A 21420-nucleotide genomic window follows, 5' to 3' on the forward strand; every position below is an offset into this window, starting at 1 on the left:
TCACACTGAAGGAGTGCTGCTCTGCCACTGATGCTGTCTTTTGGATGAGCCATTAAATGATGACCCACGGCACTATATTGACTAAGAACAGGGGAGTTCATCCTGGTGTCCTGCTCATTACTTATCCCTCAAACAGCCTAACAAGTAAACTGCTTAATTTGTTTTTTGTGATTGTGTTGTGTGCAGATTGGCTGCCATATTTTTGTTAAAACAACGATGGCATTTGTAAAAACTGGATGTGAGTTTGCTTGCTGAGCTGGAAGGTTAGTTTTCAGATGTTTCGTCACCACTCTAGGTAACATCATCAGTGAGCCTCCGGTGAAGTGCTGGTGTTAAATAGAAAGCGGGACATAACACCAGCGCTTCACCGGAGGCTCACTGATGATGTTACCTAGAGTGGTGACGAAACATCTGAAAACTAACCTTCCAGCTCAGCGAGCAAACTCACATCCAGAACCTCAACCTGAGCTACAAATCTTCTCAAAACTCGCTAATTTGTAAAAACTTATTGCCTGTGAGGCACTTTGTGACATCTTCAGGGTGATGCCCTCTGCCATAAAAATAAGTTCTCTTTGTGGCATTTCCAATTGGAAGGTCTGGTTTCAAAAGCCTGGAGCAAAAATGCTTCAGGCCAAACTTGTTTACCTTGATCCTTAGCTAAATTGAAGCCAGCAACTTTGGCGATTTAATGCCCGATATCAAATCATAAATCTGCTTGTAGGAAAAGTTAGGTGATGAGACTTTAAAGGAAGAGCCAGTCTTTATATTAAGTTGTGTCACACCGTAAAAATGTTCTGCCTTCACGTGAAACAAGTTGCATTAATATGCAGTTACTGTTAGGAGTGAGGCTTCTCATCAAAGAATGAGACTTGTCAAATGTTTATTTAACGAAGGGCTAAACTCTTATCATTTCTCATCACAAAAGAGTAACTTGGGAGAGAATGGGGCCCCTTAAACATCAACAAGGCCGCCTATGTGTGGATCATAGGAGATGGGTGAGATATTAACAAGTATTTTGAATCAGTATTTACCATGGAGAAGGATATGGAAGCTAAGAGAGCTTTGAGAAATAACTGGGCCAGATTACAGAGGAAGGAGTGCTGATAGTCTTAAAATGCAGAAAGGTGGCTAAATCCCCTGGACCTGATCAGGGGTATCCCAGAACTTTGATGGGAAGCTAGGGATGTGATTGCAGGGCGTCTTGCTGAGATATTTGTATCTTCAATAGCTACAGGTGAGTTGCTGGCTGACTGGGGGTTGGCTAATGTGGTGCCATTGTTTAAGAAGGTCAGACGTTACATGGCACCAGTTATAGTCGAACAGGTTTGTTTGAAATCACAAGCTTTTGAAACGCTGCTCCTTTGTCAGGTGCAGTGAAGAAGTGTACAAGTACAGAATTTATAGGTAGAGAGATCAAAAGATCATACAAATGGTGTGAGTGGAGTGTCGAATAATAAGTCTGTGCAGGTGATCAAAAGTGTCAGGTAGTGTAAGCATAGTGTCAACAGCTGAATAGCAAATGAAGGGGTGATTTATAATCCAACTATTTGAGGCAGAGAGATAATTACAAAATATTAAATATTAAAAATAAGGTGGTTCTGGTGTCAAACCAAACAGTTGGAATAACATGAAAGGTATTAGAGTCACATGTTGAGGATCTAACCTGTTGGACTGTATCATGGTGCCATGTGACATCTGACCTTGTCCACCCCAGTCCAACACCGGCACCTTTACATCATTATTTAAGAAAGGTGGTAAGGCAAAGCCAGGGATCTATAGACTAGTTAACCTGATGTCATTGTTGGCTTAGTTGTTGGAGCAAATCCTGAGGGACAGCATTTACGAAAATTACGGATAATCAATATGGCTTTGTAGGAAGTCATGTCTCACTAACTTGGTTGTTTTTTGAAGAAGTGAAAGAAGATTGATGAAGGCAGAAAGGAGGACACTGCCTATATGGACTTCAGTAAGGTCTTCGACAAAGGTCCTCACATTAGACTGGTTGGCAAGGTTAGATTACATAGAGTACAGGGTGAACTAGCCATTTTGATACATAATTGGTTTGACAGTAGGAGACAGAGGTGATGTTGGGATGGTTGATTTTCAGAGGGGAGGCCTGTGACTAGAAGTGTGTCTCAAGGATCGGTACTGGGTCCATTGCTTTTTGTCATCAATCATAAATGATTTGGATATGAGTATATGAAGTATGGTTAGTAAGTTTGCACATGACACCAAAATTGGTGGTGTAGTGGACTCTGAAGAAGATTATCTCAAGAACACAAGAGATCTTGATCAAATGGGCCAAAGGGCTGAAAAGTGGCAGATGGAGTTTAATTTAGTTTTTGTTAAAACAATGATGGCATTTGTAAAAACTCTTTGCCTGTGAGGCACTTTGTGACATCCTCAGGACGATGCCCTCTGCCATAAAAATGCAGACCCTCAGCATGTGGCTCTAATACCTTTCATGTTATTTCCAACTGTTTGGTTTGTCTCCTGAGTCACCTTATTTTTGTTGCATTTTGATAAGGCAGATCAGGGCCGGAGAACATAGAACTGTACAGCACAGTACAGGCCCTTCGGCCCACGATGTTATGCTGACCTATTATCCTACTAAGATCAAACTACCCTGCATACCTGACATTCTGCTGTCATCCATGTACCTATCCAAGAGTCGGTTAAATGTCTCTTTATGCATAATGATAAAGCCCTAGGGAGGGTTGCTGAACAACGAGACCTTGGAATGCAGGTTCATAGTTCCTTGAAAATGGAGTCAACAGGGTAGTAAAGCATTTAGTACCCTTGCCTTTATTGGTCAGAGTATGGGAGTTGGTATGTCATATTATGGCTGTAGAGGACATTAGGTAAGCCACTTTTAGAATACTACATTCAATCGTGGTTTCCCTGTTACAAGAAAGACGGTGTTAAGATTGGAAAGGTTCAGAAAAGATTTACAGGGATGTTGCCAGGGTTTGAGCTATAGGGAGGGGCTGAATGGGCTGAGGCTTCTTTTCCCTGGAGGTGAAAAGGGCTGACCTTATAGAGGTTCATGAAATCATGAGGGACCTGGATAGGGTGAATAGCCAAGGCCTATTTCCCAGGATAGAGGACTCCAAAACCAGAGAGCATGGGCTTAAGGTGAGGATAAAGACATAAAAGAGACCTGAGGGGTAGCTTTTTCACACAGAAAGTGGTGTGTGTATGGAATGAGCTGCCAGAGGAAGTGGTGGAGGCTGGTACAATTACAACATTTAAAAGGCATCTGGATGGGCACATGAATAGGATGTGTTTAGTGGGATATGTGCCAAATCCCAGCAAATGGGGCTAGATTAATTTAGGATATCTGGTCGGCGTGGATGAGTTGGACCGAAGGGTCTGTTTCTGTGCTGAACATCGCTATAACTTGCATGTCTGAAGATATGGCATTCAAATGCACTATCTTGAGATGGTAAGAGGGAGACCAAATGGCCTTCTACACTAATAATTCTGTGATTGATGAGATGCCCTCTGGGACGAAGATTATTCTTCGTGTGATACGGTAAATGTTTTATGATAGCTTTGGATTGAAATTTGAAGAGTCCATCAGTGGTGGTAAACTTCCTGTTATTTGAGAATGCCCAAGCTCAGAGTCACATCTTAATGGGTCTAATGGGCAGTGCTTCGAAAACTTGCGATTTTAAATAAATCGGTTCGACTATAATCTGGTGTTGTAACTTTTTGATGTACTGAGACTGAACCAGAGTACAGAAAGGGAAGGATTGTAGTTAAAAGATTTCACATACATGGACAACTTTTGAAATGCAGTGATTTTACAGAGGTAAGCGTAGCAATCTTTTTGTATACGGTAGTGCCTGTTTGGGAAGGAATGCTGGAAAATTTGCCATTACTTCTAGGATCAAGATCCAACGTGAAACACTTTGTCCTAAAAGCAAGGATACTTCCCAAAGAAACAAGCTGACTCCACACATCACTTGGTTGGTTTTTAACATGAAGCCAGTTAAGAATAGCAGGAATTGCATTCTTGTCTCGGCCAACATTCTTCTCACAGAAAGCTGATCTCTTACCAGCATTCCGTGTAATCCCAGATTGATGTTTGGGGTAAGTACTGATGGAGTGCTTTTGGCTGAGCTGTTAAACTGAAGCTCATCTCCCCTCTCAGGTGCCAGCACTACAGGAGACCGGGAGATTTCTGCCCAGTCTCTGAAAAGTCATTACTTGCTGCTTATGAAAGAGCTTCTTGGCTGAATATTGGCTGTTGTGTTTGCCTGCAAAACAATTATAATTATGTTTAGAAAGTAGTTAGTTTATGATCAAATGGTTTCAGGATTGGAAAAATGCAAATTAAATAAAGTGCAACAGTAACTTGAAAATTGTCAATATTAGTATATGTTAACAGTAAGATTCTTGTGCTTCACATTAGGCTGAAGAGGAAGCTGAAATCCTCACTGCTACTACAACCTGTGGCAAATTATTTTGCACCTTATTGCAACAAGGAGAACTTTTCGTTGGCCAGTTGCCTGGAGAAGAGGAGTGTCTGGCAGGTAAGCTGGCTGTTGGGCTCTTTCTCCTATGAGGATGTTCTGCAGCATGGCCAGAGTTACACAGACAACGGTGAGGAGAAAGTGTTTACACCAACGGAACAGTGCCAGTGCTGGAGGAAAGGCCGGGGATGAGAAATATTCTTCATCTGTATTGTGATTTGAGAGAAAGGCAGATATAATTTCAATTGGGGAGAAACAAGTTTGTGAAGATTTCAGGAAAATACAGGGATTGGAGTAGGCCATTCAGTCTGCAAAGCCCTCTGTGCCATTTCAGATCATGGCTGATCGTCTACCTGAATGCCGTCTTCTCGTGCTAGATCCATATCCCTTGATGTCATTGGTAACTAAAAAAAGGTAAATGACAGTCTCTGCCTTGAACTTATTTGATGATTGAGCTTCCATATCCCTTTCGGGGTAAATTAGTGAAAGTGAAAATTGGTACAGTGAAGTCCTTGGTATTTTTGCGGGCACGGACAATTTGCAGAACATCTGGCTGATGGGACTGGGGGATGAAGGAACTGGGGGCATTCTGGCGAAGTTTGCCGATGATACGAAGATAGGTGGACAGGCAGGTAGTACTGAGGAGGTGGGGAAGCTGCAGAAAGATTTAGACAGTTTAGGAGAGTGGTCCAGGAAATGGCTGAAATTCAATGTGAGTAAATGTGAGGTTTTGCACTTTGGAAAAAAGAATACAGGCATGGACTATTTTCTAAACGGTGAGAAAATTCGCAAAGCTGAAGTGCAAAGGGATCTGAGAGTGTTGGTCCAGGATTCTGTAAAGGTTAACTTGCAGGTAGAGTCCATAATTAAGAAAGCGAATGTAATGTTGTCGTTTATCTCAAGAGGGTTGGAATATAAAAGCAGCAATGTGCTTCTGATGCTTTATAAGGCTCGAGGCCTCATTTCGATACTGTGTCCAATTTTGGGCCCCACACCTCAGGAAGGACATACTAGCCCTGGAGCGTGTCCAGCGGAGATTCACACGGATGATCCCTGGAATGGTAGGTTCAATGTATGATGAACAGCTAGGGATCCTGGGATTGTACTCATTAGAGTTTAGAAGGTTGAGGGGAGATCTAATAGAAACTTACAAGATAATGTATGATTTAGAAAGGGTGGACGCTGGGAAGTTGTTTCCGTTAGGTGGGGAGACTAGGACCCGTGGGCACAGCCTTAGAATTAGAGGGGGTAAATTTTAAAACGGAAATGAGGAGACATTTCTTCAGCCAGAGAGTGGTGGGCTTGTGGAATTCGTTGCCGCAGAGTGCAGTGGAGGCCGGGACGTTGGATGCCTTCAAGGCAGAGATGGACAAATTCTTGATCTCAAAAGGAATCAAGGGCTCTGGGGAGAGTGCAGGGATGTGGAGTTGAAATGCCCATCAGCCATGATTTAAATGGCGGAGTGGACTTGATGGGCCAAATGGTCTTCCTTCCACTCCTATGTCTTATGGTCTGACCTCCAGTCTCACACCCTCTTCTTTAACTCAACATCATTCAAAACTGAGGAACCCTTCCAGTGCAGTACTGCAGGAGTGCTGCCTTTCAAATGAAATGTCAAACAAACGTCTCATTTGCAGTCTTGGCTGAATGACAAAATTCCAGTGGCTGTATTGTGAAAGTGAGTGGGCGTTTCTCCTGATGTCCTGGGAACTATTTATCTCAGCCAATATCACTCAGGCAGGTTAACATTATCACATTGTTGTTTGTGGGAGCTTGCCATGCACAAGTTGGCTGCTGCATATCCCATATTTATAACAATTACTGAACTTCAGAAATACATAATTGGCTGTAAAGTCCTTTAAAATTAATACAGTGTGGAGCTGGAGGGCACAGCAGGTCAGGCAGCATCAGAGGAGCAGGAAAGTTGACGGTTTGGGTTTACACCCTTCATCAGGACTGTGTTTGGTCCAAATTGGGATGGTCTGAATGTTGTTTGGAGTCCATGGGGTGTGAGCCGGCTGCGTAGGCAGGTACTGTGAAAGGAGACATGGCTGTAGTAATGCGTTTGCTTCACTATGTGGTTGAAGAGCTTCAAGGCGTAGGAGTTCACCAGTGAGTTGCAGTGGGAGAGAGATCCACTGAGATCTTTTTGGAGGGAGGAGGACAACTTCTTCAAGGTATGCATCCTTGGAACAGGCTTCGCAATGGGGTCTTCAGTCCTTTAAGATGTTGTGATCTGGTCAGCAGAAAGTTCTTCTATCAGTAAGTTGCAAAATAACTTGCTGTAGCAGCAGTCAAGATTTCAACTTCCTCTTCAGCCTAATGTGAAACATGGTGTCTTCAATGTTAATAAATACTAATATTGTCAATTTTGGGCTGACACAAAGAATTTGCTTTTAAAGCGAGACCCTGAAGTGCAGTAAAAACATGTCCCTTTGTGGATTATTTTGGAATTTGCAAGAAACCTACAAGATAAACAGTTCTGTGTGTCTAATTTCAGCTGACTGTAGTGCCGAGGTGAAGTACAAGATCTGGATGAGACATCGTTATCAGAGTTGCATCGACCAGTTGATCGACCTGATGATGCATGAATCGGACCAGGTACAGGTGAGTTCCCTGCAGTGAACCTGCCTCAGGCTTGGTCTCGTCCATCAAATGAAAAATGTACAGTAGCATGAGGTGAGTAATTCTGAGACCTAGACTAATGATCCAGAAAGATGAGTTCAAATCCCAAGCAGTTACTGGACAATTCAAATGCAATTAATTATGTAAATTTGCAGTTTTACAATAAAGGTGTTGTTTATGGTGAATAAAATAACTGTGAGTTATCAGTTTATTTTAAAAAATCACTTGTTACCCTTAGGGAGGGATATCTGCTGTTCTTAACTCATCTGGCCTAATGTAACTCCAGATCTTCTGCAAAGTGGTTGACTTTTAACTACCCTCTAAACTGGCCTTAGCAAGCAGCCAATTCTATTTAACAGGTGGCTTACCACCCCTCTTCTCAAAGACAATTCAGGATGGACAATAAAAGCTGGTCTTGTCAGTAACATTTACATCCTGAATTTTTAAAAAATATTCATCCAAAAGGTATGGGTGTCGTTGACTGGGCCAGCATTTATTGCCCATAGGGCACTTAAGTGTCAACCACATTGTACTAGGTCTGGAGTCACATGTAGGCCAGACCAGGTAAGGATGGCAGTTTCCTTCCGTAAGGAATATTAGTGAAATGGGTGTTTCCAACAAATGACACTAATTCCATGGTCATAGCTGGATTTTTAATTCCACATTTTTATTTAAATCCCACCATATTGCCTTGGCAGGATTTGAACCTGGGTCTCTGGATTAATAGTTTAACAATAATATCACCAGGCCATCGCCAATTAAAATTGCCCGTCTGGACTCCAGTAGCATAATGATTTGTTCATAAATTGTATTAACACAAATTATTTTGATTTCTTTCCTGGCCTCTTCCTAATTCCTCTGCTGATTTCATTTCCAATAGTGAGAGCAGCCCGGACTTGGGGGTCATTGCCTAAAAAGTAGAGTTACACCTTTCCAAAACGAGACTTAGGAAACACATCCATACACAAAAGATGGTAGGAACTTTGAACTGTCTTCTACAAATGTGAAGGCTGCTTTGACAGCATTTTCCAAACCTGCTATCTATACCATCGCGAAGGACAAGAGCAGCAGATGCATGTGAACCCCTTCCCCACCCCGCAACTTCCCGTCAAAGCCAGTCACTGTCCTGACTCGAAAGTATTATCACCATTCAACATTGCTGGGTCAAAATCCTGGAATTCCCTCCCTAAAGGCACTGTGGGTGTCACTACAGCACATGGAGTGCGGTGGATCAAAAAGGCAGCTCACCACCACCTCCTTGAGGCCAATTAAGGGTGGCTTTAAACGCTGGCCCAGCCAGCGATGCCCAGATCCCATGAATGAATTTTAAAAATGCTAAATTACATGTGAAACTTTGTTTAATAGATTTTTGTTATCCAAAAATATTAAGGGATAATGAATAGAAGTGGGTCTGTGCAGTTAGATCAAAGAATACCACAATTTCACTAATTGACAGAACAGACCTGAATGGTTTTTTTTGGTTCTGATGTTCCCAAATTGTCTGTTCTTCTGCCCTGCTGGGGACTAAATTTTATCCTGCCGCCTTGTGCAGTACTGAGAGAGATTGACCAGAGATGAGAAAATTTAAGCAGCACATATTGACAGCTAGGCACCATAATTCTGCCTGTGCCCAATGCTAATACTTACTCCTTAATATTCTGCTTCTCTGCCATGCTTTGCAGATTAATAATGCATTATTTGAATCGGCATATATACCTTGGCGAATATAGGCACGCTTGCCTAAACACTAAATTAGCTATGGCCAGATGGATAGTTAGACCAAATCCAACCTGATGCTTAGGTAAGATATACAGTTCTTAAAAATAATAGTATATACTTCGGATCTCTGTAGGTAAGCAAAACTTGCTTATGTGACTTTGTATTTTGAGCGATTTGTGCTTTGCGCAACATCTATAGGTTTATATTGTTAAGACTCTAACAGGAAAAGTAAATATTTTCTAATCAGCTTTTTCAGAGATGCTATTACACTCCTCTGGAGCAGGTGAGACCTGAATGCAGCTTTTCTGTTTCAGAGTTAGGGTCAGTACCATGTGTCATGAGAGTTGACAGGAGAAATGTGCTGGTGACTCCGCTCCATTTCTCCATGAAGATCCCTCAAAAATGACCATGTCCAGTTAAAGCATTGACTTGTTTTCAGAGAGCAGGACAGTGCTGCACCTTTGCAAACTTCTGAACCACAAAGCGATTATCCTTTTGTAGGGGCAAGCGGGGTGGGGTCTGTCCTTACTTCAGGCTTTTTGGTAGTCTCTTTTCAACTACACTCCCACTCAGCCTATGGCAAACAGAACCTGACCGTTCAAAAGTTAAAACTAGGCAACCTTCTGCTCAAGATTGTTTCCGTCATTTTGTATGGCAAAAAGTAAAAGAAAAAGAAAATCAGTCTGTAACTGGGTTTCCACATGTAATTTGAATAAATAAAACTCAACACAATTCCACTTTTGACTTTGACTTCTAAACAAAAAGTCACATATTAAGCTGTCTCCGCTCCAGGGATAATGCAAAATCTCAATTTTTTTCCAGCTTTCTTTTCAAAACAAAATAGATGCGGTCCTCAGAATGTGTTACCACAGCTCCCAGAGATTTTTATATTCTCTTTTACCACTGGGTGATTAACCTGCTGATTGTAGCTGTTCTTATCAGCAGATCTGCTGTCATGGTTGGATCAATTCATCTGTCTTGCTTCGTCTTGTCATGCACTGTAGCTCATCTGCACTACTTTGTGACATGCATCACACATCTCGTCTTGGGTTGACCCCCTCTGCTGCGCTTCAGAAATAATCTCTGATCAAACAGCCAAAATACTGATATTTCTTTTTCTGCAGGTCAGTTTTTAGGGATTTTTTTTTTGCTCTTGCATTTCTAACACTTTTTCGTTTGTTTTATGGTTTCTGTATGGAATTTTCACTGCACTTTAAGCTTCCATATTTCAAAGACCTGTTCACGTCTGTCGTCTGCAAGGTGTTAGAAAGGATTCTGAGGGATAGGATTTATGACCATCTGGAGGAGCATGGCTTGATCAAATACAGTCAACACGGCTTTGTGAGGGGTAGGTCATGCCTCACAAACCTTATCGAGTTTTTTGAGGATGTGACTAGGAAAGTTGATGAGGGTCGAGCTGTGGATGTGGTGTATATGGACTTCAATAAGGCATTTGATAAGGTTCCTCATGGTAGGCTCATTCAGAAGGTCAGGAGGAATGGGACACAGGGGAACTTAGCTGCTTGGATACAGAATTGGCTGGCCAACAGAAGACAGCGAGTGGTAGTAGAAGGAAAATATTCTTCCTGGAAGTCAGTGGTGAGTGGGGTTCCACAGGGCTCTGTCCTTGGGCCTCTACTGTTTGTAATTTTTATTAATGACTTGGATGAGGGGATTGAAGGATGGGTCAGCAAGTTTGCAGACGACACAAAGGTCGGAGGTGTCGTTGACAGTATAGAGGGCTGTTGTAGGCTGCAGCGGGACATTGACAGGATGCAGAGATGGGCTGAGAGGTGGCAGATGGAGTTCAACCTGGATAAATGCGAGGTGATGCATTTTGGAAGGTCGAATTTGAAAGCTGAGTACAGGATTAAGGATAGGATTCTTGGCAGTGTGGAGGAACAGAGGGATGTTGGTGTGCAGATACATAGATCCCTTAAAATGGCCACCCAAGTGGACAGGGTTGTTAAGAAAGCATATGGTGTTTTGACTTTCATTAACAGGGGGATTGAGTTTAAGAGTCGTGAGATCTTGTTGCAGCTCTATAAAACTTTGGTTAGACCGCACTTGGAATACTGTGTCCAGTTCTGGTCGCCGTATTATAGGAAAGATGTGGATGCTTTGGAGAGGGTTCAGAGTAGGTTTACCAGGATGCTGCCTGGACTGGAAGGCTTATCTTATGAAGAGAGGTTGACTGAGCTTGGTCTCTTTTCATTGGAGAAAAGGAGGAGGAGAGGGGACCTAATTGAGGTATACAAGATAATGAGAGGCATAGATAGAGTTGATAGCCAGAGACTATTTCCCAGAGCAGAAATGGCTAGCACGAGGGGTCATAGTTTTAAGCTGGTTGGTGGAAAGTATAGAGGGGATGTCAGAGGCAGGTTCTTTACGCAGAGAGTTGTGAGAGCATGGAATGCGTTGCCAGCAGCAGTTGTGGAAGCAAGGTCATTGGGGTCATTTAAGAGACTGCTGGACATGCATATGGTCACAGAAATTTGAGGGTGCATACATGAGGATCAATGGTCGGCACAACATTGTGGGCTGAAGGGCCTGTTCTGTGCTGTACTCTTCTATGTTCTATGTTCTAGATTTTACTTGATTTACGATATTTTGTAGAGCCTCTTCTGATTCTGTGCTGTCATCATACCACAAGTTCATGTTCTTCCAATTATTACTCTCTGGAAATACTTCTAATTCCCTGAAAGTCAGTTCTGTGTTCCGATTGAATAAATTTGGCAACAGTACACAGCTTTGTTGTACTCCTACCTTCCCTGAAACCTATCAGATTGCTCACAGTTTGGTCTCAGTGTAGGCTCAGGATATTTGTCGCATCCCCACATTTCAGCAACACATCTATTAACTTTTAGCAGTATGATCAAATGCATGCTTATGGACAATTATGCGTGTATAAATAAAATCAAAATACTGCAGATGCTGGAAATCAGAAACAAACAGAAATGCTGAAATAACTGTGTCTAGCAGCCTGTGTGGAGAGATAGAGAAAGAGAGTTAACATTGAGTTCTGTATGACTTTTTTTCTGAAGAGCTGTTTCTGTCTATGCCAATGCTGCAAGACCTGCTGAATTTCTGCAGCATTTTGTGTTTGAAATGTATGTAAGTGTCTGATTTTGTTTCTCGGTATTTGCGAAAGGTTGATTTTTGGTTAACTATCCCCTCGCGTATTCCTACTCAAGGTCTAAATACAATCTGCAAATCTCCAGTCTCTGCTTCACATATGGGGATGCAAAGAAACAGAAATTAGAGGTTAAAATGGAATAAGTTCATGATTTCAATTCTGCCCTACAGTCCCAGGTATTTATTTTTAACACTGCATTGAGTAACAGTACAATGCATTTAAATGCAATTTGTGGTGAAATGTGATTTGTCAGTTTTGTGGCTGACACTGTCACTTTTTCTACTATTTCCACAGAATGTGAGTGCCACTGGCTAGGCTAGCATTTATTCCCCATACTTGACTGTTTTGCACCATGGTGAAAACTTGTTCACTCCCGATTATTTTCTCCACAGGAAGTAGTGCTCTGCACGCTGATGAAATTCGTTCAGGCGGAAGGCAGATGGCCTCTTGTCAGATATGAAGATAATGAGCGGTACATCTTTCCCCAAGAGTTGTTAAAGGTGAGTCTTGACTCTGACTGGGTGCACCTTTTACTGGGTAGACTTGGAGTGGCAGTCCTGAGCTTCTGTCTGTGCATGGTGGAAAAAGGAGTTCCTTTCATAATGAAGTGGAGACAGCACGTGATATTGTGCTACTGACTACAAAACTGCAGCAGGCACCAGTGGATGGTGAGCATGTTTACAATGGCCCAGGTCGTTCAGCCTATCCTGTCCATACAGACCTTGAGTTGTAGTACCTTGTTGATCAGTTCTCATCCGTTATCCCTATTTCCAGGTAGGTCCAGGTACCAGTCACACTTTGAGCACCTGTGCTTCTTGACACCAGTCCCGCAGTCCCCTGTCATTCTGTGCGCTGTAACACGGACAAAGTGGGAATGGTAGAGAATTGAAATTGTGATTGCTTTTCCTCCTTTAAGTCTGAGATGATGTGATATTGTTTGATTTAATCCTTTCTGTTTTTGCCTGCCCTTACTGAGGTAGGCCAAAAGGTGTTCCCAAAACCATGGTTTTCTGATTTCAGTTTTTGAAATAGACCTACAGCAAAATCCTTTAAGATGAAATCAGTAGACAGGGTTTGTTAACAGAACTCTCAAATTGCGGGAAATTGTTGCCATACTGCATACACACTGACAGGCAGTCAGGAAATTAAGGAAGGCAGGAAAGGCGATAGATTCTAAATTTCAACTTTTGATAAATCGAGAGATATTTTTTAAAAAATCAGTTCTCATGAGTTACAACATCCTGCAGCTTCCTCAGTAAAAACCCAAAGAACCATGGATGCAGTAAATCAGAAACAAAAACAGGAATTGCTGGAAAAACTCAGCAGGTTTGGCAGCATCTGTGAAGAGAAATCAGAGCTGAGAAGGGTCACTGGACCCGAATTGCTAACTTTGATTTCTCTTCACAGACGCTGCCAGACCTGCTGAATTCTTCCAGCAATTTCTGTTTTAGCTTCCTTAGCAAGCTGGACCCAATAGTTTTTCCTCCTTGCAGACAAAGAGTTGGTTTCTTCCCACCCAACCTGGAGACAGAGCTGTGGGGTCCAAGGCAGACTTAACCCCCCAGCCAGAAGATTTCCTTTTCTGTGGATAGACAGCAACTCTTAGAATCGCTGAACTGTCCACTTAAAACACTTCATCAGGTTAAGATATCAGTCAGCAATTTCAGGTACTCCTTGACTATCTCAGTGGACTAATTAAAAGTCATAGAGTCATACAGCTCAGAAACATGCCCTTCGGTCCAACCAGTCTATGCCAAACATAATCCCAAACTAAATAGTCCCACCTGCCATTTCCCTCCAAACCTCTCCTATTGTTTACTTATCTAAATGTCATTTAAATGTTATAATTGTACCCACATTCACGACTTCTTCAGGAAGCTCATTCCACGAATGAACCACCCTCTGTATTAAAAAAATTTGCCCATTATGTATTTTTCAAATCTCTTTCCTCTCACCATAAAAATGTGCCCCCTAGTCTTGAAATCCCCCATCCTGGGGAAAAGACACCCACCATTAACCCTCTCTATGTCTGTCATTATTTTATAAACTTCTATAAGGTTGCTTCTCAAGCTCTTACACTCTTGTGAATAAAACCTTAGCCTATCCAGCCTCTCCTTATAGCTCAAACCTACCAAACATCCTGGTAAATCTCTTTTGAACCCTCTTCAGCTTAATGATACCCTTCTTATAACTGGGTGATCAGAACTAGACACAGTATTCCAGAAGACGTCTCGCCAACGTCCTGTGCAATCTCAACATGACGGCCCTACTCCTGTATTCAAAGGACTGAGCAATGAAGGTAAGCACGCCAAACACCTTTTTAATGCCCTGTCTATATGTGATGCAAACTTCAAAGAATTATGTACTTGCACCTGTAGACCCCTTTGTTCTACAGCACAAGCCAAGGTCCTACTGTTAATTGTATAAACCCTACCCGTATATGTTGTACCTAAATGCAATACCTCACATTTATCCAGATTGAACTCCATCTGCCATTTTTCAGCCAATTGACCCATTTGATCAAGATCCCTTTGTAATCTTAGAAAGACTTTTTAAATGTCTATTCTGCCACTCATTTTCGTCTCATCTGCAAACTTACTAAGGTCGTTTAGCTTACCACCTCCAACAGTGTTTCCCACCGCGAGGTGACTTTAAGGTATCTTTATAAGCTTTACTACTCATTTTAGCATGTTTGGTCTTGATGTATCTCTGTCCAGAGCTGCCTGGAAGCAAAGCAGCTTGTCGTCAGGTATTTTGTTCAGCTTTGGCTGTCATCTATATGATATAGAGGGTTCAGAAGCTTCTGGAAATATGTGATCACTCTCTGCCTTGCTTTGAGTCCAGCAATGTTGTCCATTTTTAAAAGAAACAGAAATTAAGCACAGAAGTATGGAAGACAGTACGGTTTTCTTTGGGCTTTCTCTTCATTTCTTCTAACCATGACATCTGGATGTCATGAAAGAAGTTAGTGTGGCCTCTGACTAATCTATCACAGCAATAAGCATAACCCTGGGGGATTTCACCATGAAGCATGTGTGTTATTCATTTTGTATAATTTGCAATCCAAATAACAAGTGCCGGAATTGATCTCACTTTGATTGTCACATTTAAGTTCCTGTGTAAGCTCTTTGAAAAGATGCAAACATAAACAAAAACATAAAACATTTAGCATAAACAAAAGGTGGTGGAAATATGCAGCAGGCCTGGCAGCAACTGTGGAGGGAGAAACCGTTACAATTTCAAGTTCTCACAGTTAATCTGTGAACTTGAAGGACAGAAGCCAAACTCATTGAGAAGTATTATTTGTTGTAATGTCTTGTGGATAGCTTGAGTGATTTAGGTTATCTAGGGCGGGGCGGAGGTTGATGGTGTAAGAGTACAGTTGAGTCGTGTTTGCTTCTTTGCATGAAACCTGACCCACGTGTAAGGGTGGAGAGTGACTTGAGGTTGAGAGCAATGACTTGCTTTCTCACTTTGGGGTGATGTGTTTGCTGAACCATCTTTAGTACATACATGATGTGTGCTTGGCTCCATGCGTTAACAAAAAGGAATACTGATATTGCACATCTTCAGTGTCCAAACCTCTCTTCTGGGTGGTGTATTCACCGTCTGGAATTGATTCCCTTATTTGCGTTAAGACACTTTCATTCAACACCCAGTAATCTCACTGGCCTAACGTTGGCTCCCACTGAAACAATTCCTTGATTTTTAAATTCTTAAATCCCTTCAGGGCTTTACCTTTTATTTCAATAAATTCTCACACTCCCAACCCCCATAGATCTCTGAGCTCCTCCATTTCTGACAGTTTTCCCCAATCCCTGATTTTTATCTCTGCTTTAGTGGCCATGCTTTAGTTGCCTGAACACTGAGCTCTAGAATTGATCTCCTGCTTCAGGTCATTCCTTCAAATCTATCTATTGACCAGTCAGATCCAATAACTCTCTTTTTTGGCTCAGTATCTACACTGGTTTTATAATGCACCTTTTAAGCATGTTGGAACATTTTATTGCACGGAAGATACTGTAAAACTAATTCCCTGTGATGGTAGTGGCCCAATGTTTGGGAAGTGTTGCAAAACCATACAAAAGCAGTTGCTGCTCATTTCACCCTCTCCTTGTCCCTTCTTGAAGTGTGTCAGGACATTGCATTGTGCAAGGCATTGTTTAGATGAAAGATCTCATTTGTAAAGTCAATTTACTGTGTTGATATGTCTTGTTTTTTGATGTTCAGTCTCTGTTTTTAACTTTCACAAGTGTCTGTTTGCTTTCAGTTACTTGTGGACAATTTGCTTCAGATTGAAAGAGATACTTCATCCCTACAGTCACGATTTCAGGAGTACCTGGAGTATGAGGATGTGAGATACTATGTCATGGTTTATGCTGCTGATAATATCTCAAGGATAATGCAGAGCTTGAAGAGGGTAAATTTTCAGATTTTATGTTCTGCTCTATTCCAAGTCTGCACACGCACCAATGCTATTTAGTAATTTGTTCGTCATCTCTTTGTAGGATTTGCTTCCAGTTTATCAACAAAATGCATTTGGCCTTTTGTCCTCAATTCACATGCCGGCTGAGCAGAAAGAACTCTCAAACTTCCTTGTGAAACAGCAAAGTAAGTGTCATTGGATGGAGAAGGTGGGTTCCCAAAGAAAGTATAGAACATAGAACATTACAGCACAGTACAGGCCCTTCGGCCCTCGATGTTGTGCTGACCTGTCATACCGATCTCAAGCCCATCTAACCTACACTATTCCATCTACGTCCATTTGCTTATCTAATGACGACTTAAATGTACCTAAAGTTGCCGAATCTACTACCGTTGCAGGCACAGTGTTCCATTCCCTTACTACTCTCTGAGTAAAGAAACCACCTCTGACATCTGTCCTATATCTTTCACCCCTCAATTTAAAGCTATGCCCCCTCGTGCTCGCTGTCACCATCCTAGGAAAAAGGCTCTCCCTATCTAACCCTTGGATTATTTTATATGTTTCAATTAAGTCACCTCTCAACCTTCTTCTCTCTAACAAAAACAGCCTCAAGTCCCTCAGCCTTTCCTCGTAAAACCTTCCCTCCATACCAGGCAACATCCTAGTAAATCTTCTCTGCACTCTTTCCAAAGTTTCCACATCCTTCTTATAATGCGGTGACTGTACGCAATACTCCCAAGTGCGGCCGCACCAGAGTTTTGTACAGCTGCAGCATATGTTCGACTGATCCAAAACCTGTGGTTGCTGAGGAAGAGGTGGGGCTGGTCAGGTGAAATTTTCAGGACTGAGATTGCTAGTTAAAGATATCCAGAATTTACAAAGATCAAGTGAGTGAATGGACACCGACTACATATCAGCCATTAGTTGACTGATGAAGGAGGCTTGAGCAACTGAGTCAGAGATAGTAAGAACTGCAGATGTTGGAGTCAGATGACACAGCGTGGAGCTGGATGAACACAGCAGGCCAGGCAGCATCAGAGGAGCAGGAAAGTGACATATCGGGTCAGGACCCTTCTTCTGAAAAAGTGACCTGACCTGAAACATCAGCTTTCCTGCTCCTCTGATGCTGCTTATCCTTCTGTGTTCCTCCAGCTCCACTTTGAGCAACTGAGTGTTACTTCCCTATTCATGTCACCCTCCAAGGCCAGCTTGTCCTTCCTTAAATATGGGGCCCAAAGCTGCTCATGATATTCCAAACATGGTTTGAGCAGAGCCTTGTACAGCTTTAGCAGCACATCCCTCGCTGTAAACGTGGAGGTACTTACAGCACCAAGAACACTGTTCCTATTGTGCTGCACCAGCCAACAAAGATCTGACTACACAAATCTCATTTTCCAGATTATGGCAACTCACGTGAGTATCTTAATACTGCTTAAATGCTATGAGAGTTTCTGACTCAAAACACATTTTCACTTCTGGGTGAAACAAATTCTCCTAAACTCCGCTCTTAATTGCAACCTCTGACCTTAAAGTCCATACCCCCTAATTAGTGACCCCTCACAAATGGTAAAGCATCTTTCTTTCCATCTTATCTGTGCCCTGCATAATCTTACACATCTCTGTCAGATCTCCCGTCAAACTTCACTGATGCATGGAAAACAACCACAACCTGTACAACTTTTCCTCAAGCTCAGATCTTCCAGCCGAAACAGCATCCTGTTGAACATCCTCTGCACTCTTTCTGGTGCAGTCACATCCTGTACCCAGTACACCAGTTGTGGTCTAACCAGCATTTTATACAGTTCCAGCGTAACCTGCCTGCTCTTGTATTCTGTGCCTTGGTTAATGAAGGTATGCCTTCTTAACCACCTACCCTCATGCCTTCAGGGATCTGTGGATATGCACACCAATATCTCTATGATCTTCAGTTCTTTCTGGGGCCCTACTATTTATACTGTAGTCCCTTACCTCGGTAGCCTTTCCAAAATCCATTATAAGTTTGATTTCAGTTTGCCACTGCTCTGCCCAGCTGACTTGTCCATTGATATCCTCCTACAGATTATAGCTACCCTCCTCACTGTTTGCCAGCCCCCAATTTTCATGTCATCCATGAGCCTCTTGATTGTATCACCTATATTTGAATCCACATCATTAATGTATGCCACAAGTAGCAAGGGCCTCAGTACTGAGCTCCACAGAACCCTACAGGAAACAGAATTCCAATCACAGAAACATTCTGCTACCATCGCTCTCTGCTTCATGCTGCTGCATTTGGATCCAGCGTGCCAATTTACCATGGATTCCATGGGCTCTTGCTTTCTCGACCATTCTGCCATGAGAAGCCTTATCAAAAGCCTTGCTAAAGACCATGTAGACCGCATTGAATGTATTAAGCTCATCAACATTCTTGGCTACCTCAAAAAACTTGATCAAATTTGTCTAAATTGTCCTTCCCTTAACACACTCATGCTGATCGCCCTGATTAGTGGTCTTTCTTCAGGGGCAAATATATTCTGTTTCTCTGAATTCTTTCTAGTTGTGGAAGTGTCCTCTCATCAACTCTGTGTGGTATTTTAGAAGAAAATCTTGCACTTTTGAGGTGATGTGCATTGTCCGAGCCAGCTTCTCCACCAGTGAAGTGTCATGATTGCCAGTGTGATGTTGAGACAGCTGAAGAGTTTGATTTAGGCTGATCCTCAAAGTTGTCTTCCTGCTTAATTTCTGGGGAAGTCAGTCTGAGATTGTACAGGCTCCCATCAAAAATCTCTTCTGTGTTTTATCAGAATAACAATTGTGCTTCCGTGTCCAAGATGGAATTCTCAACCTTTAAATTTTCAGTGGGAGGAACTGTTCAATTAGTGCAATGTCTTTCAGATTCCTGAATCCTAGTCCAGGACAATACGGTGAAAATCTCTTCCATCCATATAGTAAGAGACAGTTGTACAGTACAGGTTTAAAATAGTGATGTTTATTTTACTGAAATTGTTTGACTGCTTGTGCTGTAAAGGATGTTTCAGTTTGCAGGAAGACATTAACACTGCAACCTAGATAACAAGGTGTAGAGCTGAATGAACACAGCAGGCCAGGCAACATCTTAGGAGCAGGAAAGCTGACGTCTCAGGCCCAAATCCTTCATTGGAATGGGGAAGGGGAAGACAGTTCTGAAATAAATAGGGAGTTGGGGGGGAGACAGATCGAAGATGGATAGAGGATAAGCTAGGTGGAGAGGAGACAGACAAGTTAAAGAAGCGGGGATGAAGCCAGTAAAGGTGAGTGTAGGTAAGAAGGTGATAGGTCAGTCCAGGGAGGACAGACAGGTCAAGGAGGTGGGATGAGGTTAATAGGGAGGAAATGGGGGTGGGGCTTGAGATGGGAGGAGGGGATAGGTGAGAGGAATGACAGGTTAGGGAGGCGGGGACAAGCTGGGCTGGTTTTGGGATGCAGTGGGGGGAAAGGGAGATTTTGAAGCTTGAGAAATCCACATTGATACCATTGGGCTGCAGGGCTCCTAAGCGGAATATGAGTTGCTGTTCCTGCAACCTTTGGGTGGCATCACTGTGGCACTGCATGATGCCCAGGATGGACATGTCGTCTGAGGAATGGGAGGGGGAGTCGAAATGGTTCACGACTGGGAGGTGCAGTTGTTTAGTGCGAGCCAAGCGTAGGTATTCTGCAAAGCGATCCTCAAGTCTCCACTTGGTTTCCCCAGTGTAGAGGAGGCCACAAAGGGTACAGCAGATGCAATATACCATATTAGCAGGTGTGCAGGTGAACATTTGCTTGATGTGGAAAGTTTTCTTGGGACCTGGGATGGGGGTGAGGGAGTAGGTGTGGGGGCAGGTGTAGCAGGGAAAAGTGCCGGGTGTAATGGGGTTGGAGGGCAGTGTGGAGAAGACAAGGGAGTCATGGAGAGAGTAATCCTCCGGAAGGCAGGTAAGGGTGGGGAGGGAAAAATGCCTTTGGTGGTGGGGTCGGTTTGTAGATGGCGGAAGTGTCGGAGGATGATGCGTTGGATCTGGAGGTTGGTGGGGTGGTATGTGAGGACAGGGGGATTCTCTTTTGGTTGTTATTGCAGGGAGGGGGCGTGAGGGATGAGTTGCCGGAAATGCGGGCGACACGGTTGAGGGCGTTCTTGACCACTGGAGAGGGGATGTTGCGGTCCTTGAAAAACGAGGACATCCGAGATGTAAGGGAGTGGAATGCCTCATCTTGGGAGCAGATGGGGCGGAGGCGAAGGAATTGGGAACGGGGTCAACTCCCCCTCCCATTCCTCAGATGACATGTCCATCCTAGGCCTCCTGCAGTGCCATAGTGATGCCACCCGAAGGTTGCAGGAACAGCAACTCATATTCCGCTTGGGAACCCTGCAGCCCAATGGTATCAATGTGGATTTCACCAGCTTCAAAATCTCCCCTTCCCCCACTGCATCCCAAAACCAGCCCAGCTCATCCCTGCCTCCCTAACCTATTCTTCCTCTTACCTATCCCCTCCTCCCACCTCAAGCCGCACCCCCATTTCCTACCTACTAACCTCATCCTTCCCCCTTGACCTGTCTGTCCTCCCTGGACTGACCTATCTCCTCCCTACCTCCCCACCTACACTCACCTTTACTGGCCCCATCCCCGCCTCCTTAACTTGTCTGTCTCCTGTTCACCTATCTTATCCTCTATCCATTTTCGATCTGTTCCCCCCATCCCTATTTATTTCAGAACTGTCTTCCTCTCCCCCTTTTCTGATGAAGGGTCTAGGCCCGAAATGACAGCTTTCCTGTTCCTCTGATGCTGCTTGGCCTTCTGTGTTCATCCAGCTCTACATCTTGTTATCTCGGATTCTCCAGCATCTGCAGTTCCTATTATCTCTAACACTGCAACCTTTCTGCTTGCAGGTAAACACGCAGAATGGAAGGCAGCAAGACTGAAGGTGATGTTTGAGTGTGGTATGCCCTCGTTTTGACACAGGGAGTTCCAAAGACATTTCTCTTTCTGACCTAAATATGGACACTGGTTGTTGACAATAAGCCAGTTGTAACAGGAGGT

At 43.1% G+C, this 21420-nt stretch overlaps 1 protein-coding gene across 1 annotated transcript in view; it reads left to right on the forward strand.

Annotated features, from left to right (window-relative positions):
- Positions 1-21420, forward strand: part of noc4l (nucleolar complex associated 4 homolog) — a 42771-nt gene that overhangs the window by 1082 nt on the left and 20269 nt on the right. Inside the window, exons 2-7 of the mRNA XM_048556481.2 lie at positions 4418-4538; positions 6979-7085; positions 12351-12458; positions 16229-16378; positions 16467-16569; positions 21270-21304. Of these exons, the coding sequence (XP_048412438.2) occupies positions 4418-4538; positions 6979-7085; positions 12351-12458; positions 16229-16378; positions 16467-16569; positions 21270-21304 (624 nt within the window). The remainder of the gene's footprint in view (positions 1-4417; positions 4539-6978; positions 7086-12350; positions 12459-16228; positions 16379-16466; positions 16570-21269; positions 21305-21420) is intronic.

The sequence above is a fragment of the Stegostoma tigrinum genome, chromosome 26, assembly GCF_030684315.1.
Source record: "Stegostoma tigrinum isolate sSteTig4 chromosome 26, sSteTig4.hap1, whole genome shotgun sequence".
In the NCBI taxonomy this organism is placed as follows: Eukaryota; Metazoa; Chordata; class Chondrichthyes; order Orectolobiformes; family Stegostomatidae; genus Stegostoma; species Stegostoma tigrinum.